The 25,417-nt window shown below is 45.2% G+C and overlaps 2 protein-coding genes across 2 annotated transcripts; one reads left to right on the top strand and one right to left on the bottom strand.

The window, feature by feature from the left end:
* Positions 1–1,258: 1,258 nt before the first annotated feature.
* Positions 1,259–4,300, bottom strand: chst2b (carbohydrate (N-acetylglucosamine-6-O) sulfotransferase 2b). Its single transcript, XM_061065088.1, has one exon. The coding sequence runs from the start codon at positions 3,495–3,497 to the stop codon at positions 2,100–2,102; it is 1,398 nt and encodes a 465-aa protein (XP_060921071.1). The 5' UTR covers positions 3,498–4,300; the 3' UTR covers positions 1,259–2,099.
* Positions 4,301–6,816: 2,516 nt separating this feature from the next.
* On the top strand, positions 6,817–25,054 carry trpc1 (transient receptor potential cation channel, subfamily C, member 1). The gene is made up of 13 exons (XM_061065083.1): positions 6,817–7,481; positions 8,234–8,388; positions 8,541–8,642; positions 9,376–9,578; positions 10,835–10,966; positions 11,137–11,332; positions 13,152–13,488; positions 15,900–16,039; positions 17,156–17,305; positions 21,911–22,095; positions 23,201–23,402; positions 23,781–23,975; positions 24,549–25,054. Exons 1-13 carry the CDS (start codon positions 7,316–7,318, stop codon positions 24,774–24,776), a joined length of 2,391 nt encoding a protein of 796 aa, XP_060921066.1. The 5' UTR covers positions 6,817–7,315; the 3' UTR covers positions 24,777–25,054.
* The last annotated feature ends 363 nt before the right edge of the window (positions 25,055–25,417 follow it).

The raw sequence follows: 25,417 nt of genomic DNA, 5'->3' as shown, positions 1-25,417 counted from the left end.
CCTCGTTAGAAAAAACAAATTAACATATTCCTAATATCTAATTAGAGTGAAATCCAGCTACTTCTGGTGAGATTTGCTGAGCGTTGACGCTATCGCCTGTGCAAAAGGTCACTCCAGCCGACACACTGTTAATGCAGCCGCTCCTCGATGCTCAGAGTATAAAAAGATTATGGTTTGACATTTCCTCATGTGGCAGCTCGTTCTGATGAAACTCAAATGTTTCCACACGTCTATGGAAACGTTTGAGTTTCCATGTCTGTGTGGGAGGAGGAGCGGATGCTCTGAACGACGTCTTTAACTGTGACCTCGGCGAGGAAGCGTTCGGCCTCGTCAGCTGTTCGAGGTCATTATAGGGCACTTTGAGCATCACGTCTCAAATGAAACTGAGCCTCAGCGAATCACAGCAGACGATAGATTCATTAAGAGGAAAATCTATTTTAAAGAGCCTCTAACTTTAACACTTTTTACTTTCTTTTCAACACATTATTATTGTTTTATTTCCCTTTTGAATCTGCATCTCTGACATCTTTAAAGATATTGCTGCAAAATGTTTTGTGGTATTTAGAATCAGAACAAATGTTTTTTTGCAGGGTTTTGCACAAATTTGACCGTGCAAATGTTCTCAGACAGGTGTCTTCTTAATTATGTGTAATAACTGTAGTGCATGTCATAATCTCCTCCGTCCAGATGTTCTGCTGAAAGGTGGATTCTTGAAGAAGCTTCAGCTGGATTTCAGGCCGCTTTGTATTTTAGGTAAACAAACTGTTTTTTGAAGGAAACTTGAAAAATCGTCTTCCTCTGACCGAAAGTCTCAGCCATCAACAGCGTTCTCTCTCTCTTCTGGTTTTACAAAAAGCTGTACTGCTGCTGCATCCTGATTGACTGTTTAAATCTTAACTCACACCTCTCCAGCCTAGTCTTCTTCAAAAGGTATCCCAGCATGCTTTTGTGCAGCGTTTGCTCTACAAGATGAATCCATAATTCTTCTCCTTATTATTGCAGCATGTTGTCATCTCCCCCGAGCATTTTTTTTCAGATTTAGATTATCTGTACAAATATTTATATCAGTGCATAACAGGAAAACATTACGCTGAGCCACAGGACTCGTCAGGCTGACTCCACATGTTGAATTCCCTGAATAACCCTGAATGTGTTATTTGGACTCTTAGGGGATCCTGGATCCACACAGCAGACTAGTGTTTCTGTATTCTATCACATGTAGAGTCGTGCAGGTTGATGAACACAGATGCACCAAGCGTTCTTGTTAACTGTGAACTTTACTCAATGCAATATTCCCAGATCATGTGTTTTTCTATAAGAGCAAGCAATTGTAAACATTTTTGAAATGGTAGAACAGACGGCGCACAGCGACACTGAGAGGAGACGTTCCAGCTGTGGAGCCATGACGCTGTGTCCACAGTGCGTTTGGTGACAAAAAAAACTAAACATCTGTTTGTTTGTTTTTTAAAACTTCTGAATTCTAGAAAAAAAAACACTACACTGCTGTTTGAGATGTCGCCTATACTCATCACACCTCTACTTTATGGCACATCATCAAATGATTGTCTCTGACTTCAACCAGATCGTACAAAGAACATCAGCAATGAGCTTATTTTTAAATCAGATCTTTCTTCGTTTTTTTTTTACTTTTTCTTTCATTCACTATTTTCACTTGTACAGACAGTATGGAGACTGCAGAGAGAAGAAAAAAACAGATTCTTTGTAAGGTCTTGAACATTCAAAAATAACCCCAAAACATCCACTTTGTAGTGTCATCATCATAACAAGTTACATGAATTATACAGTTGTTCTTTCTTTTTCTTTTTTTCACGGTTGCAGCTTCACTTTTTTGAGTCGTTTATCTGTCGGCCTTTTGCATTGTCAAAACATCCAATAATCCATAGAAAAAAAGGAGCGCTGCCTTCAAACACCACTGCAAATTCAACGAGGGGGGGGGGCAAACATGATACATTCCAAAAGTGGCAAGCCGAGCTCTTTGAACACTGATTCAAAGTAAAGCTTTTAATTCCACAATAAGAGGAAACGGCACTCGATGCAAAAAAAAAAGGAAGATTAAATTAAAGGGTCTTTGGTGGCGTTTACAGTTTGGAGTGAGTCAGAAGTGATTTGCCCAAGTCCTTGGCCTCCCCGGCTGTTCTGACCCTCTCGTAGCCCAGCACGGACATGGCGTGGTGGCAGTAGTCCTCCACCTGTTTGATCTGCTGGATGCTGAGCACCGTCCTCCACGCGCTCGCCGCCTGCGTGGCGTTCCTGGAGGAGACGATGAACGGCTTGGAGGAGGAGCTCGAGCCGCTGGTCATGTTCAGCGCAAACGTCTCGATGTCGTGGTTGGCGGTGAGGTTGGTGAAGCGGTAGATGCTCCGCAGGATCTTCGCCGGGTTCTCCACCAGGTCCTCGTAGCGCACCGCCATGTACTTCCCCTTCAGCCAGGCCGGCGGGTTTAAGGCAGTCCTCAGAGTCCTGGAGGTGCGGTCGCAGATCACCTCCATGGCCCCGATTGAGTGGTAGTCCGAGCCGTCCTTCTTGTTGGCTTTGTGACCCGGATCCACAAAAGGGATCCGGCGCAGTTTCGGGTCCCTGCTGCGGACCACCTGTAAGTTCTCCCGTATCAAACCGTGCCTGGATTTGATCCTGGAGTTGGCCACCGCCCGAGGGTCTCTGACCAGGTGTATCACCTTCAAATCCAAGGAGGGATCCTCCATGAGGGGGGCCAGCACGTTAACGTCCAAAATCCGGACCCCCTTTATGACTATGGTGTTGTACTTCAGGCACTCCTCCTCCAACAGTCTAAGGCTTTGAGGGGGGCATTTCTTACACACCTTATCGTCCACCATCCCCACCACCTCCTTCCTGTAGGCGGAGCACAGGGGGAAGGAGCACACCACCTTATTGAGGGTGGCCCCGAACAGTCCCAGGGAGGTGAAGTTCTTCCCCCCGGGGCTGTTGTAAAGCTGGAACACGGACAGGTCGCAGCGGTACAACGAGCTGAGCATGTCCCTCGCCGCCCCCTGCAGAGACACGGCGTCGCCCGGGTACAGCTTCTGCCAGATGTGCCACATCGGCTCGTACAGGAAGAACACCTCGGGATTCTGGTTGAAAAGCTCCCCGAAGAACGACGACCCCGACCTCCACGTGGTCAGCACGTAGACCAGCTGCCTCTTCTTCGCCATGGACGGCCTGTACAGGAAGCGGATGTCCGATCTGCTCTGGTACGTGGTGCTCCTCATCTGGTGGTTGCACTGCTGTGGCTCTTTGGTCCACTTGTAATTAGCCAGGTTGAGCATGGTGAGCACGAGCAGCAGGAAATAGGCCATAAATAAGACGATCCTCTTCCTGCGGAGGACTTTCATCACGATGCCCGGCTGAGCTATTATCTTGGTGTGGTTCCTGTAGGTTTTGAGCTTCCTCCCAAAGCCAGCATCCTTCTCCCAGGGCGCTGTCAACTTCAGTGGTTGATGATATTGTTTGCCTCTCATCTGTACCCGAGGAAAAGTGGCTGGTCACCACTGGACGGATGTTCCTTACATTGACTGAGCAGCAGCAGAACGCTCTGTGGTGATGTGTGCAGCCTGACACTGGGGATTGATGCCCCAGTAGAATCTTTATTATTAGGTAATATATTCACCACCAATTGGAAATCCACAACACGATATCCCGTTTTCGCTGCACTGCGCAATGGTCTTCATGAGGGGGAACGACGGAGGATGCAAAGGGGGGGTCTTTTAATGTTGGCCACATCCGTGATGATTCCGTGTGTTCAAAACAAAACGGAAGAAGAAGAAGAAGCCTTCATCATTGTTGCAGCCGCCCTGTTTGTCCATGTTCAAGCGGAGGCATCCCTGCGCAGTTATCATCCAGTGCATCCTTTTGCAAAAACGCAAGCCCCGCTGCTCAGACTGTGCTCAGGCACCGCAGACAATACACCTCGTCACGACTGGAGGGCTGCCGGAGCTGCAGCAGCTCACATGAATCCCGTTTCTAACCATGACGGAGCATTTAAAACAAACCCCCCGGTATCCACAGTTACGCGCGTTTCGGTGAGAGATTTCCCCCCTCTCTCTCTCGGTTCTTCCTTGCCTGCCCTCCCTTTTGCTCCTCGTCCAACTAATACAAACTGGACCGATTCAATCACAATACAAGGGAGAGAAGGCCCGCCCACCGAGGCACCGCATTGGTCCGCGTTGTGGTCGTCGCGCGTCAGAGAGCGACGCCATTGGACACGCCGCGGCTCCGTCTCGCTGCCGAGGCTCGACTCCCTCGGCTCCCACGGATCATCACAGCAATGGAAGACTGTGAGAAATGATGCTGTTGTTATGTTAAAGAGAGGTCTGCATCCCCTGTACTATGGCTCCACCCTTCTTTTTTTAACACTCACAGCTGCGTGCTGGTGCAGATTCAGGAGTTTTAATGGGATGGAGATGCTCCAGCTTTTTGAAAGTTATATCAAATTTATGCCAGTTTTATTATTGCAATATTCACTTAATCATAAATGACTACAAAGAGGGATCAAGACTGCTAATTAAAAGTATTTGTTTTACCCACCACAGCCTCAAAATGATCTATAACAGAGTTTAAAAAACAAGAAACATCCCATTCAGCCCACTGTTCACACATTCCAGGAGAATACGTACCTGTAAGGGGGGCATTGTTTGAGATAAAATATTTAGGAAATTACTTAAATTATGCACAACAAGAAGAAGAAGGGAATGCTGCTGCGTTTCCTCATTGCATCTATTGGCAGCCGGTCAGCACCGATGACTGGCACTCTGCTCGGGCTGAATCAGCTGAATCTGACATCTGACAGCTGTCCCCCCTGAAAATGACAAGTCCTGGGACGCTGTACAGCCATGTGTTCAAACACAGGAAACCACATGCTCTGCAGATTGAAAATCATCTCTCCTAAGAGGCTTGTCAGTTTGGGATTACAGCCGTGCACAACTGAACAGCACAGAGTGGGGGGGGGGGGGACCTTTGACCTCTGACCTCTGATGTGAAATCTGTAAGTTCCCTGTAACATAATGTGTTTTATGTATTTTACACATTATATTCCACCAATATGTATCTCCTTTTACAGCCACACCGCTTTGTTGTTTTTTTTTCATAGGGGACATCTGCTGCAGATCCAGTAAAGCTCAGCGTGCTCTGAGTGTTTTAGAATGAGCGTTTACAGCCTGGATTATTATCAGACTGTACGAGGGATAATTACTCTTTATGGTCTGGAGGTCTGCACTGATCTTTTTAACCCACAGGTTCTCTTTTTGTAGTATATAGGCCTACTCATCCAGTGCAGATGTTTACAGTGTAAAACCTTTGTGTAGGCTGCCCCCTGCTGGTGCAATATGTTTACAGTCAGGAGGACAAAGAAACGGACTTCCTTCTCTTTACAAACCAAAACATTAAAAAACCTTATAGCACATTAATTTTATTAAACAGGTGTGTAGGAGAGCACTCAAACATTTACTGGTAATGTTTCAGCTCCAGACCTTCATCAGACAAACACTTCTCTTTATAGACCCCCAAAATCTTGACATTAAAAAAAGGAAATTCATTTTTCACATCACCAACATATTAATGAATACTATGCCTCAGTTGTATATTTCATCAACCACAGAAATGTCTGGGCCCCTGAAAAGCCAAATGAACGGGCCCTCCACACTCCACAGAGGTCACAAGCCATTTGATTTGACAAACGCTGACACACTTACCTGTTGCAAACTGTTTTCTCCTTTTTTCCAATCCTCAAAATTTTGCGTAATTATCTCATTCGGGGATGCACGATGCATCGGTTTAACATCCGTATCGGTCCTGTTTACAGACATCAGCACATCGGGAAATAATGTGTGATGAGCCGATGTCAGCATCCGATGTTTGTAATTTGTAATTTATTTCAAGGATTCATCTCACTTTCGAGGGGGTCCTTACAAAACATAAATATAATCATCACTAATACAAAATCAAAATGAAAGGTAAATCCAAAACATAATACCAAAACATTTAAACACAGAGACACACACACACACACACACACACACACACACACACACACACACTCACAATCACTCACACTTAATGCTCCCCCAAGCCTAGCCACCCACCAACCAGTCTGTTGTGTCGTATCAAATTAATGCTGACATGTAGTACACCTGAGAGGTTTTTTATTGGGAAGTTGAAGTCAACTGTTGGACAAACTCTGATCTCATTTCATGGTCAAAAATGAGTGAAAATGTCGGCATTGTGGGAGTTTGGCACCAAAAGAAGCAACAGAAAAATATCGTCTGAGTTGTTATTTTGATAATCGGTATCGGCCTCGATGCGTCCTTACTATCCCTAAAGCAAATCTATCTCTTATCAGTTCCTCTGTGGCATTATGCACAGACATTTTTACTCCTCTGCTTTCGATTCTCTTCATCATGACTCATATGGATTTGAGTCAGGGTGACAGGAGGACATGCTGTGTCGGCTTTATCTCCCATATGTGTTCTCTCAAAGTCTGCCACACTAACTGTAGGGGACCTTTATGTCTCCCTCTCTTCCCAGTGTCCACATGCAGCAGATTTCAACCAAAAAAAACATCAATTGCATTGCAATGATCACACTACAGCAGCAGGACTCACAAAGGCACAGAGACTGCTAAAAGTCGCCTCTAAATAACCCGGATGTCGCTTGCAGCCCTAAATGTTTACAAAGTATTGTTATGCGTAATGAATGTAGGCTGTATTCACAAAATAAGATATCTCTGCTGCACGTGAATACACAGTGTGATGGTCTGTGCAGTGGGGGGGGGGGGGGGGGGGGGGGGGGGGACTGCACTGAAAGCCTTGTTACGTAATCATGAGCATGCACGGCTGTTCTGCGCCTGCGAAGTGCACGAGCAGGTGGAGGAGGAGACATGCGCAGTAGACGCCTCGTCAGCAGCATCAGGACCAGAAAAAAAAAAAGATCCTCAGGAGCCCCGCGATGCGAGAAGATGGTTGCATGTAAACACGGAGAGGGACGTGACGGTGTCATTTCATCTCCACATGCAGGAGTGAAGCGGAGTGTTCGTGTAGTGTAGTGCGTGGAAAAAACACGGAAGGAGGAGGACGCAGATGCGCGTAAAAACCCGAGGCTGTGGCGATGCGACGTCAATAACAACACTTGGATGAAATGAGTCCCATGACGACGCGTTAAGCCTCTTCCTAAGCTGCGAGACGAAACAAAACTACAAAAGGGAGACAACAAAAAAAAAGGACTTCGCCAATGTCACCTTACATGACGGGCTTTCTGTGTGTCATGGTCGCCGGTTCCTAGTGGGATGCACATCAGTGTTTGGCCGTACTCGCTCTCCGTCGTAATGGCAGCTCTGTACCAGGGCACCGACGCCTCCTCTCCGGATAAATTTCTGGCCTTGAAAGACGTGAGGGAGGTGAAGGAGGAAACGACGCTGGACGAGAAGCTCTTCCTGCTGGCATGTGAGAAAGGTAATGCTCTCTGCTTGGTCTTAAAAGTTGTTCCAAATGCTGCTTGTTGTTTTTCTTTTTTGGTCCTCTTGATGCGCAGTCATTTTTGTTTTGGAGTCATGGGACTCCTGCAGGCTTTGAAAATGATCCGTGAAGATACAACTGAATATGTTATCAACAGAACTGTATGAACAAAGCACCAACAGCTTGACAGAGTCCCTGCAGGGTCGTTGCAGCAGTGCACAGTCTTACCACTTCTTCTTCCCCCCCTCCCTGTGAATACCTCTCTCTGCTGCCTACATGTTGGCTGCTGTAGAAACTTGCCTTCAGGGAGTTTAAGATATATTAAAAATGATCTTCTGCTTTCATTGGAAGTTTCTCTAAGTGGTCTGCAGCTTCTAACATGTGAAGCAAAGTGAAGAGAAACGATGCAAGATGCAGAAAGTGTGGAAGCATGATGATGCAAAGGGAGGGAGTGATTTCATTGATAAGTTGTGAACAGTGCACAGGCCTGCAGCTGCCACTGTGACCATATAAAGTCTCTCTAAACATGCCTTGGCAACAGAAATGTGTCCTTTGAGGGAGATGTTATTGTTACCGGGGTTAAGAGGAGTGCTGGAGCCGAGCCTGTTCTGCCAGAGTGTTTGCATCCCGTCTGAAGTTTTGTGTGTCCGCTTGGCGCCATTCACAGATAATTCTCTTTATAATATGTCTTTAGTCTTGGCGAGACATTCCTGAAGTGCTGCTTTGTGTGTTTTGACGGGATTCATCAGGTGACTACTACATGGTGAAGAAGCTGCTCGAGGAGAACCGACACGGCGAGCTCAACATCAACTGCGTGGACGTGTTGGGCCGAGACGCCGTCACAATCACCATCGAGAACGAGAATCTGGACATCCTGCAGCTGCTCCTGGAACATGGCTGCCAGGTAGTAAACACACACACACCCACACACACACACACACACACAGGGACAAATCAATGAATTGCAAAATGATTGCTTTAATGCTGCTGCTGCGTTGTTTGGTTCTGGTTTTTTAAATCTGCTCTAAACTCAGCTTCAAAATGTTGTTTCTTTAGGCTACAGATGCCTTGTTGGTTGCCATAGACTCTGAGGTGGTCGGAGCCGTGGACATTCTTCTAAACCACAGGCCGAGGCGCTCTTCCAAGCCCTCCATCGCTGTAAGTCTCGTCTTACTACTGGAGCTTCTATCCTGTATCTAGAAAAGCTGTGTAGATGTAACAGACAGATATGTGACAGATCGAGAAAAACTAAGAGGAAGGACCCAGATGCAGATCTAACAAAACATATTTATTTAAACAAAAAGGCCAAAAAGCAAACACACAACTTACTAAAGGAGAGAACTAACCAGGAGGAAACCAGACATCTACTGACACTGATAAACATACAAACAATGAAGAAACACAGAGACTAAATAGACACAGGTGAAGACAACGAGGGCAATCAACACCGGAGGGAAACACACAGAGGAAGGAATAAACAAGAAAAGAAACACTGGAGACTAGAACTAGAACATAAATCAAGAAACATTGGGTACATACACAAAGTGTCCTCCAACTTGCCTCCTCCACTTGCGTCTTAGCCCCTCCCACCAGAGATGCATGGAGAGATGCGAAGGAAACGAAGCAGAGGAGAGAGGAAATGAGGAGATATGTTTTAAGAGAACTGAGATGCAGGGACTAAGATACACAGAGAACTCAAGAATGTAACATAACCACTAGAACAAAGAAACACAAAGATAAAAATAAAACAGGAAACACTAAACTATGAAACATTAAGACAAAAACAAACAAAGGGAAACAAACAACACCAGGATGGACAGGAGAAATGAAAACATGGAAACCTAATCACTGAAATCCAAAACTAAATGAAATCATTTTCTGTCTCTTTAAGAAACTGATGCAGCGCATCCAGAACCCGGAGTACTCCACCACCATGGACGTGGCTCCGGTGATCCTGGCGGCCCACAGGAACAACTACGAGATCCTGACCATGCTGCTCAAACAGGACATCTCGCTTCCCCGGCCGCACGCCGTCGGCTGCGAGTGCACGCTCTGCAATGCCAAAAACAAGAAGGACAGCCTCCGACACTCCAGGTGATGAAGAACACGGTGTAGTATAAACATCGCTGGCTTTTCCTGAGACGGCTCCCGTTGATTTATTGAGAGTTCTGCGTCACTCTGGTTCTTCCGGAGGATGTCTGTGTGTTTGTTAAAGTGATGGTTGTTTTTGGCCTTCCTGTGGTATGTAGGAGCTGTGAATCAGCTGCTCTGTCAAGTGAAGTGTTGCTCAGAGGTTCTTGTGAAACATGGCGGCTCCTTGTTTTGATGATAACATCAGCTCAGGATTGTCAGCTTAAGCATCTGGAAAGAAATGATTTAGTATGCACTGACCTCGGGTGAATGTTTTTATACACTCTTGTTTTTTTAACAGCATAATACTCCCTTTGACCCACGCTGAGAGGAAAGAGATCGTTATATTCATTTGAGCGGTTTCTTTTCAGATTTTTATTCTGTCGTCTTTTCATGTTTTAATTGAACTTCCAAACTCCATGTGATCTGCAGAGTCCCTCTGCACCTTTAAGAAAAAGCTAAAGACCCAGCTCTTTCATGAATACCTACTAACTTAATGATGATGGTCTCCATATTATTGATGATGATGATGGTAATGACGATGGTTTTTGTTTGATAACGACGACTTATAAGATGGTTTCTATACTGATTAGAGCTCTCAAGAACTGCCCTCAATGTTGTGCTTTGCCTCTGGTCACTTCCTGTCAGCACCTGTGTGTCCAATCAGACTCAAAGCTGATCGTTTGCTCTTACTGACATTGTTCCCTTTTTTCTAGATCCTTGCTTGTGTTGTTCTTACTCTCTGATGTACGTCGCTTTGGAGAAAAGAGTCTGCTAAGTGAATTGTAGAATTGTAGAATTAATTGTAGCAATAGGACAGTGGATGGAGTCAGAAATCGAGAAGAGAGAGATTAGGGGACGGATTCTAACCCAGGCCGCCTGTTTGGAGGACTATAGCTAGAGCTACTGGTTCCCCAGCATGAGTTTTCTTTTGGATGAGATTTTGCTGATGTCCTCTGCTGGGCATGTTTTATTCTCTCTGCAGGTTAGAGAAGCTTCCCACACAGTGAGCTAAATGAATCAGTCTGCAGTTTGGCTGCTAAACAACACAGAGGTCAAAGCGGGTACAAATAAATAAAAAAAAACAACTCAGCTACAGCAGAGGACTGAATGTTCTAACTTTTTTATTTTTTTCTCATCTGTGCTTCTACCATCGCTGTAATCCCAACCATCACGTCCGTACCTTCTCCTCATCCTTGTTTTGTGTTTTTCTGGATCAGATTCCGTCTGGACATCTACCGCTGCCTGGCCAGCCCGTCTCTCATCATGCTGACCGAGGAGGACCCCATACTCAGAGCCTTCGAGCTCAGCACAGACCTCAGGGAGCTCAGCCTCGTGGAGGTAGAGTTCAGGTATGACAAGCTGTCGATTGCTGCGCATCAATCCGTCATATCAGTGCATGTTTTCATCTCATTTCCTGCAGCAGAAGATAAGACACACCGTGGTATCGTCTGTAAACGATTCTAAGAATCACAATCTTTTTCCTCGTGTTGTTGATTCTATCTGATTCCCTTTCTTCCAGGAATGACTATGAGGAGCTGGCAAAGCAGTGTAAGATGTTTGCCAAAGACCTGCTGGCTCAGGCTCGAAACTCTCGAGAGCTAGAAGTGATTCTGAACCACACATCCAGCGAGGATCACATCAACAAGAGGGGCTTACTGGAAGAGCGCATGAACCTCAGTCGACTCAAGCTCGCCATCAAGTACAACCAAAAGGAGGTGAGATGGACACAGTCTGCATTGTGGGTGATGCCTTTTGAAAGCCAGTCTGCAGCATGCATAGGCTTAATAAACGTCCTTTGATAAACTTCTAGATGGCCCAGTTTGTTTTCTAATCACGGGGTTTGTTAAAAAAATGTATTAAAAAAGCTATTTGTAATCAGTGTGAAATATGATGCGCTCGTCTGCCGCAGCACACCATGTGCTTGTCTTGTGAAATATGAGTTATGCAGGATGAAGAAGTTCCTCCAGGCAACAGCAGTCAAAGACAAACTGAAGCTGGAAGTTTGCAGCTGACAGGAAATTTACAGCTGGGAGGGCTCAGCGTGAAACGTTTGACTCGTATATCACAGCAGAGCTAATAGCATGTCGCTGTTTCCTGCTGGAGGGATAACGCTGTTAAGATTCTTTTAAAGGGAGCACATCAAAGAGTTACTTCCTTAATCCTGAGTTGTTTTTTTGGCTAGTGACTGGATTTTTATTGCAGTGAGAACACTGATTTATTTACTGGTGATTCAGCTTTAAAGGAGCAGTATGTAACTCTGACACCTAGTGGTTAAAATGGGTACTGCAGTCTAAATTCTAAACATCATAGAGAGCTGTCTCTCCCCCCCCCTCCTCTCTAGAGTCCATGCTCACACAGGTCACCATGTGGTGGACTCTGAAGCTTCAGTGTTTATCCAGCTCTGCATGGGTCTGTAAACCTTTCTGTGTTCTAACCTCTCTCCATTTTTCAAAAGCATCTCCAATATTGATCCTAGTTTGAGCACGTTTCTGCTCGTGGAGCTTATTAGAAACATGCAGAGGCTTTTTAGGTCGGGTACAATCACTTCTATCTGAACCACTTCTCTTGCCCGCTTCCATCACTGCAACACCTGTTGACCTGATAACTGCTCTCATATCTGACAAACAGAGGGGCGTCCAAAACGGCCATGTGGGGGTGCCCTAAAACGGCATACCTTCTTTGGTCCAAACAAATCCAGTCTGTATTTGGCTTTTTATGCCTTTATTGCAGCGATAGGAAAGTGGTTAGAGTCTGAAATTGGGAAGAGAGAGATTAGGGAATGACATGCGGGCGCCACAGGTCTGATTTCTGGATATAACCTCCGTTCATGGGGGCGTGCACACTAACCACTAACCTACTGAAAAAAAAGTTTCAACAAATTTAACTACTAAAGCAATGTTTCTAACAGATCTTCTTCAGGCATTTGTCAAGTCCAGAGGAAGGTCTCTTGGATCGACACATTGCCGGGAGCTTTTAATGAAGTTTTTGGATTTTTATTGCCTTCATTTTGTTTTTTGGTCCAGCACCTGTGACAGTTTCTCTCTGTGACTTTGTGCACCATACACTTTGTTTTGTTGTTAACTACGGCTTTTAAGACATGCAGATGAACAGATTTGTGCTCATCTATCATGACAAACATTGCAACAACTAAAGTGCAGTGCCACAGTGTAGCACAGTGTCAGTGCTACAGTGAATAAAGCAGTTTAATAAAATGTGTTTTTATGCATTTGTTTATGTCATACAAATTGTCACACATTAGCCATTAGGCAATGCAAAATGATTGGAATCATCAGATCTCCTAGGGTTTAGTCATTATTATAAGAGTACTTCACTGGAAACAAATTGCTTCTCTGTATCAGCTACATTTCAGTTCAGATATCAGAATCTTTATCTCTTTATTGTTGGATCTTCTCTACAAAACAATCTTGTTGTTTTTTTTTAAATAAATTCACAGAGACACTTCATTTGGCATCAGAACTCTCCTCCATCTGAACAGGTTGAATCAGCTAACCAGACTGTTCTCTCCTCTTACAGTTCGTCGCTCAGTCCAACTGTCAACAGTTCCTCAACACCGTCTGGTTCGGAGAGACGGCCAGCTACCGCCGCAAACACACCTGTCTGAAGATGGCCACCGTGCTGAGCGTGGCCATGCTCTGGCCGCTGCTGTCCGTCTGCTACCTTCTGGTGCCGCGCTCCCGCGTGGGCCAGATCATCCACACGCCCTTCGTCAAGTTCATCATCCACAGCGCGTCCTACTTCACGTTCCTCCTGCTGCTCAACCTGTACTCGCTGGTCTACAACGAGGGCACCAAAAACACCATGGGCCCTCCGCTGGAGATGATAGATTACCTGCTCATCCTGTGGATCATAGGTCAGCGTTTAACCCATTTACACTCCACGTGCATGCTGGGAATAACACCTGAGTGCTTGAGGGTTATGTGTAGAGCGTTGTCATCATGATATACCTTTAAGTGCTTGGCTGGCTGATATTTTTCATTAGGTAAACATGCATCACCTAATGAATCATGCAAACCAGAATTTAAAAAGGACATATGATCCCCCTCCTCCACCTTTTCAAACAGTCCCCTCCTCCACCTTTTCAAACAGTCCCCTCCTCCACCTTTTCAAACAGTCCCCTCCTCCACCTTTTCAAACAGTCCCCTCCTCCACCTTTTCAAACAGTCCCCCTGTGGTCTAAATCAAACATCTGTGCTGTGCTTTGGTCAAAATATAACATGAATCAAGCACCAGAGGAGGTTTGTGACCCTGTATAAACCAGCTCTCTCAGAACGCTCCGTTTTGGTGTGTGTGTCTCTTTAAATGTAATGACCCCCCCCCCTGAGTTTTCCCGGTAGACATCACTCCTCTGTAGAGAGAATAAAAATGGCCGACCTGCTCTAAAGTTTTGTTCTAGTCTGGGGGTGGAGTCCATGGGTGGAGATATCAGGGGAGGGGAGGGGATTTTTTTTTTTTTACCAGAATCCCACTGTGACATCACAAGGAGAGCACATTTGAAACGGAGCATTTTATTTGTGTTGTAAGACTTATGCAGACCACAAACAAAGGACTGGATGGGTTTATTTCACATGTTGTGGGTCAGTAGACTCTCAGGTTACACAGATATATGTTCAGAAACACTGTACAAGTGGATTTTTCACAATATGTCTCCTTTAATAGAATAACTTTGCATAGCGAAGAGAAAATGAGAGATTCCTGAAACGGTCTGGCTAAAGTCAAGTACCCTGTATCCTTAATCCTATCAGACATGACATGACAAACAGCTGTTACTATGCTAAACGACAGAAAGCCCCGGCCTGACTGGATTAAATCTGGGAGTTCTGCTTCTAATTGAGCTGCAGAGAAAGAAACCACAGCTTCTTGTTTCCCCCTACACTCAGCCGCCATACATGCAAACATTTGTGTGCACAAACCACGAGGCTGCATAGTGACAGGCAGAAATGGACTTTTTTTTCTCTGGGGAAGGGACTGTCCTCTCTCCATTTCTGCAGAGAATCCATTAGCATGCTCATTCAATCGCTTTAATGGCTTCTTCTTTCTCAGAGCTGAAATCCGTCTCTGGGTTACGACGTCGCATCGTTCTCTCCGGTAGACAAAAAAGCCACACGACCGCAGCCCATTGGTCAAGTCTCATCGCTTTCTCACCGGCTTGATAAATCACTCCAGTAACTGCACCTGACAGGTTGTAAAAGGATGAAGAAGCAATTGACTTCTATTATTCAACATTATGAAGGCGGTTGTGGGGTAATTGTATTCTGTACATCGCAGGAGTGAGATCATCAGTGGAGCCATTAGACGTATAATGGGGTTTTTCTGTGGGTCGGGATCGCCCACTAGAGGGGGGGGGGGGGAGTATTCCTTAAGTACTGCACGAGGAGCAGATCAAAGATCGATTTCAGTAACTTCAGCTGTTTTTTCGCTCAGAGGACGCCTCGTTTGTGCAACGGCTTCACCGCGAGATGCTTTGCAAAACGTGCAGATTTAGCACGCTCTGGGTCATTGTAGCATCGAGAAAACACGCTGAGTTAGTTTAATAACAAACAATCAGATATGTAATTCAAACATCATCAAGATGTGGGGTGGAGTTTTGTTGTTATTGCATGACAAAAAAACCCTGCTGTGAAATATAAAACAGCAGCTTTTCATTCCTTTTAGTATCCATTGTTCTCGCTTTCTCCCACGCTACCCCCCCCCCCCCCCCCCCCCTCTCCACATCTCGTTTTTCTCCTGTTCTCTCCGTCCTGCTACTCCCCCTGAGCCAGATGCCTCACATTATAGGGAAATCAGATGCTGAGACTTGGGAGTGTATCTGTGTGGCTGGGCGACTCTCGTGTGTGTGTGTGTGATTTCTGTACAAGAATTCTCAGACTATCTTTTGAAAAATCCAAAAATTCCTACTTCCCCAGACCGAACGAATCAAAATGTATGAAGCGGTAGAAAACGATACCTAAAGGGGATTTATGTGCTTACGCCTGTTGTTTTGTCTGTTTACTTTCTGTTGTAACCATGGAAACCAAGGACAATCTAATTCAATAACCTCTGAATGTGCAGCGTTCAGCCTTTTTTATCAACCTCAACAGACAAACAACACCCATTTTTATTTAATTCCACAATTCTTCCTAAATCCAACAAATGACGCATGTTCAGCACATCAATCTTTTTTTTATGCGCCCCCCCCCCCCCCCCCCCCCCCCCAAACGCCTTCCTTGCTGTGATGTGTTTACATGTGTGTGGTGGTGACGGTGAGTTCCTGCTCCTCTGCAGGGATGGTGTGGTCGGACGTGAAGCGTCTGTGGTACGAGGGGCTGGAAGACTTCCTGGACGAGTCTCGGAACCAGCTGAGCTTTGTGATGAATTCCCTTTATCTGGCGACCTTTGCCCTCAAGATAGTTGCTAATAGCAAGGTACTCCCACATGACATGACACACTCAGGATTGAAGGATATCTGCATGTACTCTCTGGTACTGTTGCTTTGAGATGTAGAACATTTGCTCATCGCTTCACAGTGTTTCCAAAGATTCAAATAAAGAACCTTAGTGGTGAAGCACATTAGCACCAGACGCCCACACGATCGTGTTTTTTTCTGAGTAATTAGACCTCAGCTCAACCTGAAGCCAGGAGTGAGGTCACTGAACCAAAAGTGTTATTTCTCACACCTTAAGAGGCGTGAAGAGAGATAGAAGGAGATGTCAATCAGAAGAAATCATGAGGAAGATGTCGAGACAAATGAGAATAAATGAACTCACCTGAGTGTGGGTGTTTTTAAAATGCAGACGATTCAGACTGTAACCTCTAACTCTTGGAGATGAATCACCATTAACTATTGACTTTTTGGGATTATCGCTATTAAACTTTAAATGTCTGACAGTCCGAGTTTTTACATTTTCAAAGTGTTTTTTATTTTTTAAATCTTGATGTGTCAAAGGATCGTAACGCTGCAGTCTCTGTTTTGCTGTTGAACTTTTCTAATCTAGATAATTTGGTTATTTCTACATTTTTACAATTTTCCAAAAGTTCACAGACTCTGCCCAGTTTGATTAAACAGACCATTTGGAGCGGTAATGATCCTCGTCTATATCAGATGTGCGGTTATGACGCGCGCCCCATGTGTAAAGGCCACAGTCTGCGGGTTCAAATCCGTCCTCGGCCCCTCGGCTGCACGTCATCCCTCACTCTCTACTCCCAACACTTCCTGTCTCTCATCAATCAATTCAATCAATCAATCAATTTTTATTTGTATAGCGTCAACTCATCAGCTGTCCGATCTTAAAAAGGCAAAACTCACCAAAATTATAACTTGAAAAAAAAAAGATATGTTCAGTCAATTAAGAGCGAGCAAGCTAAACTATTTTAGCGTATCAGGATTTGATAGAACAGGAAGACATGACAGGAGCAGGATTTACAAAAACTACTTTTTAAAAGTCGTAGAATGTGTTTAGTTTGTGTGAATGAGTCGGTTAGTGTCACATGTTGCTGTCTCTAAAGTGCTTTACATCTGAGTCTCTTTGCTTGTTTCTCAGTTCAAGAATGTGAAGGACACAGAGAGGAAGAACTGGGACGCCTTCCACCCCATCTTGGTGGCTGAGGGTCTGTTCGCCTTTGCCAATGTGTTGAGTTACCTGCGACTCTTCTTCATGTACACCACCAGCTCCATACTGGGGCCTCTACAGGTAGGTAAAGCAAAGCGAGCACTGTGATATTCTGAAAGGTTTCGATACTAATAGAGCCAGACACGACCCCTGTGGAGGTGTGAGATCATGTAACCAGCCAGGGCTTTGTTCATAACATTGAATGAGAGAAAAAAAAAACAATCTTATGTAAGGATTATAAAACCGCTTCCCTTTTTTTAGCATTCCCTTAAAAAACCCAGCACAGACACACATACGCCACCCACTGTCATCCTCTCCCCGTGAAGTGTGAACACTCAAAAACAAGCCAGCACTAAACATCACACCAGCTGTGCTCTGCAGTAACATTACCATCAGTGTAAACTTTAAGTATAAGCACAATGAACTGAGGCTGCTGCTGTAATAATATGCACATAAGAAATGAACGAGACCTCATGAAGCTTTGCAGCGAAGTTGCCATATGCATCGTAATTTCTATCATGTGTATGAATGAGAAACCTTCAGCGTGCACAACTTATAGTTCTCAAGCTGACTTGAATATGGGCGGCATAATGAGGAGGATCTGACTCTGTGTGACTAAATGAAAAGTAAAGACACAAAAGGAAGAAACATTTTGGATTTATTTCAACTTTATTTTCTTAAAGGAGCAGTATGTAGCTCTGACCTCTAGTGGTTAAAAAGGGCACTGCAGTCCAAATTCTAAACATCATAGAGAGCTGTCTCCCCCCCCCCCGCCCCCTCCTCTCTAGAGTGGATGCTCACACAGGTCACCATGTGGTGGACTCTGAAGCTTCAGTGTTTATCCAGCTCTGCATGGGTCTGTAAACCTTTCTGTGTTCTAACCTCTCTCCATTTTTCAAAAGCATCTCCAATATTGATCCTAGTTTGAGCACGTTTCTGCTCGTGGAGCTTATTAGAAACATGCAGAGGCTTTTTAGGTCGGGTACAATCACTTCTATCTGAACCACTTCTCTTGCCCGCTTCCATCGCTGCAACACCTGTTGACCTGATAACTGCTCTCATATCTGACAAACCGAGGGCCGTCCAAAACGGCCGTGTGGGGGTGTGTCTTAAAACGGCCTACCTTCTCTGGTCCAAACAAATCCAGAGCATTCAGGAGCAGAATCTAAAGTTAGAAGGAGGACATACTGACTGCTGCATTGTTGTCAGAGAAGCCAGCACTTCAACATGTTTCCTTAATGTCTGATCAGATAGTAAGATACCTTTATCATCTCACTCTCTACACATCTCACTGATTGGACCTTTAAACAATAAACTGTATATAAGAAATGGATGTAAAGTTTCTTGGAAATCAACAGTGAGGCCAATGCAGAAGGGCTTTAACCTTGCATTCACTTAAGTGGCCAGCAGGGGGAGACAGTTGCAAAGAGCTCTGATTTGTAAAACCAGATGAGTAAAAGAGAAGTCCCCCCCCCCCCCCCAAATCCCTAAAATTCCATTATTTTTCTCAAACATTCATGGAAATGTTTAGCAGCATAGTTGCACGAAATTGTCTCTTGCATAACAGCAAATAAACACAATTTTAGAAATCATGTTGTTGATCATTCAGCCAGCTGGAAGAGAGAGAGAGAGAGTGTGAAGCCGGCCAACGGCTGACTTTGTTTTGGCAGACTTTCCCTTTTCCCCTGTTTGTGTGACTTTATTACATAAAGGTATGCAGTGAGGTCAGTCTGCTTCCAGGGATGCCATCCTGTCATTAAGCCGAGGTGCTGTTTTGCGGTTGACTTATAAAACACTGAGGGTGCCCTGTAGATTGTTAATGAGTGCTTTTCTGCTGTAATCTCCTCTCTCTCTCTCTCTCTCTCTCTCTCTCTCTCTCTCTCTCTCTCTCTCTCTCTCTCTCTCATGTCACCTCTGCTCACTCACTCTCTGACATCACTGTCTGGCCTGTCAGGATGGAAAAATGATTAGCATTGGAAATAGATGCTGCTGTGTGTGTTCATGGCTGCACTCACACTCACATGTCAGACACACCTCTCTTTCTAATGCACACGTGCCCACACATTTCCACTCGCTTGTGATGTATGAGCGTGCAGTTGGGTCACACTCAGACAGTGAGGCAGCACTGTGTGGGTTTGCGGTAATGTAAGTCCTCCTGCTCCCTTTTCGTCCCCTGAGGAGGCCAGCTCACGTTTCTGCCGGGTAGTGCCCCCCGTTGAGGTTGGAAAGAGTGACTGAAAGCATGAGTGTGTGTGTCTGCTATCACCAGTGAGCTCACTCGCGGCCCAGACTTCACCTCGCCATCAGTATCAACCTCCCACATAGAAAGCATGGAGGCTGGTGTGATGAGTGTGTAGGAGAGAAAAAAGATGTAAATGGGGCTCCAGTTCCACTCTGCATACAAACTCGGATCATGTTCTAATTGACCCTTTGTCAAGCCCCGCCCTCCTTAGTTACTGTTGCTAGGTTAGACAAAATGTCTTGTCGCCGGGCTCCTTTCTATTTGAAATAATTGGAAAATACCACAAGATTTGACCCACTTTTTATGTATATTGATTCTATACTTGTCCAATCTTGTCCTCAGTGAAAGAATAAAGACAAAGATACAGAGGGAGGGAGAGAAGCCTCAGGTCAGACCTGAACTCGGGCCAGCCTGCCTTCCAGGACTTAAGCATCTGTTCATAGGGCACGCACACTAACCGCTAGGCCACCGGCGCCCCTATGTGATTGTCCAGTTATAAACATATTCCAATAAATTTTTGAGGTAGGATGTATAATACCGGGTGATTAAAATAAAAATATAAGTAGACATGCCGGAGATACCAGGCTCTCTGAATAAACAACATATAAACAACATATTTTCTGACTCAGTAGACATACAAAACAACCATGAATCCATTACGATTAGACCCCCCCTCCAGTCAAGGTGAAGAGTTTCCACCCTCGTGCATTCCTGCTCTATTAGCGCTGTAACAAAGTTTAGGCTACCTGTCGGGCCGGGCGAGCAGCGAGCACTCTCAGCTCCTAAATCAGACTTGTACAACATGAATGCACCGGGGGGGGATTTAGCCATGACAAGATAATGAATCACCCTAATAGACCAACCCTTCTCCTCAAACGAGCTGCCTGGGTTTCCAGCTCAAAGTCGTCGTTCAACCTTGAGATGCAGCAAGAGCGGTTATCCCTCACACTGGAAACTGTGTGTGTTTGTGTTTTGCAGGGGCCGGCGTGTCCTGACCTTGTTTGAGCATCTTTAGGTCCCAGTAAACAGATAAGCCTCTCAGGTCTATAAATAGATGGTTTCCAGTGGTCCGAGAAGACTTGCTCTGTCTTCACTGACTCTTTTTTTTGGCGTCTTCTATGTTTGTGTGGCTTCCCTCAGGTAGGGCTCGAGCATTACAGCTGTCAGGATATGTTGCTTTTTCGGCTGTCTCAAGAGACGCCGGCTACAGAAGCTCAGTCTGTAGGGACTTGGTTCAAGTCCACACCGGGTCCACACTAGGACTTGAACCAGACCAAGACCTCGTCCACATGTAGGCAGAGTCGGTAAGAAAGTCGTCACTTTCTGTAAGCATCAAACAGGTTAAATGAATATGTATTAATCTCTAACACTAACATGTGTCTCTAGTCCGTCTACAAACCCCCCAATCATGAGAAAAGTCCATCCTCTCCGTCTTTTGTCTGCTCCACGTTTCAGAAAATGTTTGCTCAAACAGGCTGTTTAGAGATTTTCCCTTCATGACATCACAAAGGACAGTAGCCCCTCCCCCAGGTGGGTGACACTCCCACAGCTAGGTGTTTGTTCTGCCCTCTGAGTCTGCCTTCTCACCGTAAACAATAGGGCATGGAGCGAGAAAGCACCGAGTACACCCAAGCCCTTCCAGGGAGGGGGCGTGGTCAGACACAGCTCATTTACATATTTAAAGGTACAGACACAGAAACAGCCTGTTCTGATATGTTGCTTTTTCTGCTGTCTCAAGAGACGCCGGCTACAGAAGCTCAGTCTGTAGGGACTTGGTTTGGGATCTGGAGTGTCACCGGTTCAAGTCCACACCGGGTCCACACTAGGACTTGAACCAGACCAAGACCTAGTCCACATGTAGGCGGGTTTTCTTTTAAATTTAGGTTTTTCATACACACTCAAACAGCGTTTTAGGTCACTGAAAACGCACTCCTTCCAGGGTGAATATTTTTAGAAACTCCGTTTAAGGTGTTTATATGTAGATGGAGAAAACTGAGTTTGGGGATTTTATCGTCACACTGTGCGCTGGTTTCTCCTCCGTTCAACGTCATTGTGCGACGCTGTCACTTGAGTTTACATGAGATTAGTGCGATAGCAGACGTAACCAAACTATGCAGCTGACATTGCCTACACATCCAAATATCATAACTGAAAGTGAAGCTGATTTTGATCTTAAATGTGCAGTAAAAAAAGCAAAGCTGATGTTCTGTTTTTACAACGTTTACTTCTGAGTCGGTAAGAAAGCCGTCACTTTCTGTAAGCATCAGACAGACGACCTCTGTGGTGCCAGATCTGACCCCAGCAAGCCGCCCTGGTGGTTAATCAGGATTACTGGCAGGAAACAGACCGGAACATAGAAAAAAAAAAAACACCTTCATGTCTGATGGATTAGATCAGATCAAAGCAGAACAGGATTAACAGACAACTTCTTCATGTTTCTCCAGATCTCCATGGGCCAGATGCTGCAGGAGTTTGGCAAGTTTTTGGGCCTCTTCCTGCTGGTGTTGTTCTCCTTCACCATCGGACTCACACAGCTCTACGGAAAGGACCAGAAGGACCCGGACAAGAACCAGACCAAGGACTGCGAGGGCATTTTCTGCCAGCAGCAGAGCAACGACGCGTTCCACACGTAAGGGTCGAACTCAATGTGTCAGATATGCACAGTGATGACATCTGCAATGACTCGAATTTTGATCCAAAGGCCACTGGACTTAGTTATAGATCTCCAAAAGGCTTCTTCAGTTCTGAACTAACTGGTGGACAGAGCTAGAAATGTAAGCCTCTGTGGATCATTAGCATGCTAATCGTCTCATGAGAGTCGCTAGCTGAGTCGTTGACCTTGACTGTTTTCCAAACCGCCTACTTCATACTGCTATCAAAGGTAGTGTGTACTGCATACTGCGTTAAAAACTCGTATGTAATCTGACTCCCAGTCTGTGGTTATTCTGCAGTACACCAGGCCCGGCTAAACTGGTCTCCCGTCTTGGTATTAGGAAGTAAACAACAGCCCAACTAACATCAAACGCCACCACAGTGTAGCATCCAAAAGCTGAAAAGTGATTCAATTAGATTTTCATGATTTAGAGAATCAACAAAGATAACTGGTGGTCTCTTTGTGTGTTTTGGTCTGATTGTGATTATTTCCTCTGTTACGATGGACGTTGCTCTCCACCATTTTGATCTCTGACCTGGCGCTTTGCATTGTGGGAAACAGTACGCGAGGGAGACTGGTCTGATGCAGACTGTAAAGTTTTTCCAAATCAGTCCAACATCCGGATACTTTTTGGCATACTGGCCAAATCAGTGCGTACTACTAGTGTAGTAGGCGGTTTCAAAAACAGCTCTGGTTTCACTTTGAGTTGGTCGTCTGTGGATCTTTGAGGTCACATGTTCCAAGGTGGGACTACGGGTTCAGAATTCAAAACCACATTGTAGGTTCTTAATAGACGGTGTCTCAGACCACCACCAGTGTTACGGGATGGTTTTTCCACCTTAACGTCTTCAAGATCTTCAACTAAGTCCAGCAGCCTTTGAGATCAAGCTTCTTTTTACCATGACGTGGATGACTCAGAACCTACACAGACATCAGAGATGGATGTTGAGAATCCTGCTCTTACTAAAGACAGCTGTTTAAAATCATGTTTCATGACTCACCACTGTTTATGAGCTGTCATTTGAATTATTTGTCATGCTGCCTTATTCCTCACCTGCATCATGCTTCTTGTGTTTCCCAGGTTTATGGGGACCTGCTACGCCCTGTTCTGGTACATCTTCTCTCTGGCACATGTCGCCCTCTTCGTCACCCGCATCAACTACACAGAAGAGCTGCGCTCCTTTGTGGGGGCCATGATCATAGGCACTTACAACATTGTGGTTGTAATAGTGCTGACCAAGCTGCTGGTGGCCATGCTCCACAAGAGCTTCAGACAAATCGCTGTAAGTATGAACAATCTCTTTGCGCAGAATGTCTTTGTTTTGTAATGGCTTCAAGGGTAGTTTGAGCCCAACTCAGGGCCGAGAGCTGCAACCGTTTTCATTTACGGTACGGATTAGATTCTCTGATTTCTCTGATTCACTCTGAAATGTTTCGCAGATGTTTCTCTTTGGAGCCCTGTTGCACATTTTGCCTTTCTTGGACCAACAGTTTGATTTTGATTATGCTGAGTAAAAACAACTCCCTGACTAGAAAAACATGGACCCGCTCAAGGATTTCCACAAATTCTTGCATTTTCAGGATTCCTCTCTAAATGCAAAGCTGTGTGTGAAAGTTAATTCTCACATTCCTGCGCACTTTATGTCCTTGTCGGCTTGCAGAATCACGAGGACAAGGAGTGGAAGTTTGCTCGGGCCAAACTGTGGCTAAGCTACTTCGACGACAAGTGCACCCTGCCCCCGCCGTTTAACATCCTCCCCTCCCCAAAGACTGTGGTCTACCTGGTGACCAGCATGAGCAAGTGGATCTGTTCACACACCTCGAAGGGCAAAGTGAAAAGACAAAACAGCCTCAAGGTAAGAAGAGGTTAAATAAATATGAATTAATCTCTAACACTAAAATGTGCCCCCTAGTCCGTCTACAAACCCCCCAATGATGAGAAAAGTGCTAGCAAAATGTGTGCTCAAACAGGCCGATGTTTCATGACATCACAAAGGGCAGTAGCCCCTCCCCCAGGTGGGTGACACTCCCACAGCTAGGTGTTTGTTCTGCCCTCTGAGTCTGCCTTCTCACCGTAAACAGTAGGACATGGAGCGAGAAAGACCGAGTACACCCAAGCCCTTCCAGAGAGGGGGCGTGGTCATACACAGCTCATTTACATATTTAAAGGTACAGACACAAAAACAGCCTGTTCTGAGCAGGGCTGAAATAGAGGGGTTTATAGACATGATCAAATACAGGATCAGAGTGGATTTAGAACAAGAAACTTCACACACGTTTTGGCGCTCAACTTATTTACACTGGTTGTAAAAGTTTGAATAATATGTGATCTTTAATTCAATCTCTTTCCTTCATTTTGAACAGACATCTATGCTTTGTGCAACATCGTGTCCGTTTTCTGAATCCCTCCTCCGTCTCTTTCTATTCAGGAGTGGAAGAACCTCAAGCAGAAGTGTGATGAAAACTACCAGAAGATCATGTGCTGCCTGGTTCACCGCTACCTGACCTCCACACGGCAGAAGATGCAGAGCACAGATCAGGCCACGGTGGAAAATCTCAACGACCTGCGCCAAGACCTCTCCAAGTTTCGCAACGAGATGAGGGACCTGCTGGGCTTCCGGACCTCCAAATATGCCATGTTCTACCCGAGGAGCTAAGAAAAGAAACAAAAGAACTAGATATCTCCTCCCGTTTTCCCTCTTCTTCTTAACAAAAACCTCTGCTTCTCGTTTATCTGGGATGCAGTGAGCATGTGCAAACAATCAAACCGAGGCAGATTTTAGACCTGGAACTACATTTAAAAAATATTTATTCTCCACCAAAGCCTCCAGACTCAGGCCCCCATATGTATTATTCAGCTATTCTACCTGTTTTGTAAATAAAGAAAGCCATTGTTTTCAACAGAAAGCCAAATAAAGACTTGTGAGAAATACTACCTACATGCCATAAAAGCTGATTTTGCTTGATATGAACTCTGCTTTAATATTTGGAGTTCATTGATGGTTTTCTCCTTAACAACCAAGGAGCTGTCAGAGCATGCTACACATCTCCCGGTACAGGCCCTTGTGGTATCACGCATTGACTGGCAGGTCTTTCTGCATGCACTATCAAACCCCTGCAGATGATCCAGAACGCAGCAGAGCGACTGGTCTTCATCCTACCCAATTCATCACATCACTTCGGCTGTTCATCTCCCACCATTGGCTCCCAGTTACTGCTCGCATCAAATTTAAAACTCTGCTGCTTGCTTACAAAAATGTCTCCTCCTTACTTTAACTCTCTGATCCAGGTCTACACT

This window comes from Labrus mixtus, chromosome 19, assembly GCF_963584025.1.
Source record: "Labrus mixtus chromosome 19, fLabMix1.1, whole genome shotgun sequence".
Taxonomy (NCBI): Eukaryota; Metazoa; Chordata; class Actinopteri; order Labriformes; family Labridae; genus Labrus; species Labrus mixtus.
Note: the sequence above shows the minus strand (reverse complement) of the source record. Positions and strands in the feature narration are given on the sequence as shown.

Bases quoted from the DNA above. Each gene is read 5' to 3' on its own strand.
- trpc1 (XM_061065083.1), top strand. From the start codon at position 7,316: ATGCACATCAGTGTTTGGCCGTACTCGCTCTCCGTCGTAATGGCAGCT. The intron at 8,389-8,540 runs GTAGTAAACACA...TTGTTTCTTTAG, and splicing joins TCCTGGAACATGGCTGCCAG to GCTACAGATGCCTTGTTGGT. The intron at 22,096-23,200 runs GTAAGGGTCGAA...TGTGTTTCCCAG, and splicing joins AGCAACGACGCGTTCCACAC to GTTTATGGGGACCTGCTACG.
- chst2b (XM_061065088.1), bottom strand. From the start codon at position 3,497: ATGAGAGGCAAACAATATCATCAACCACTGAAGTTGACAGCGCCCTGG.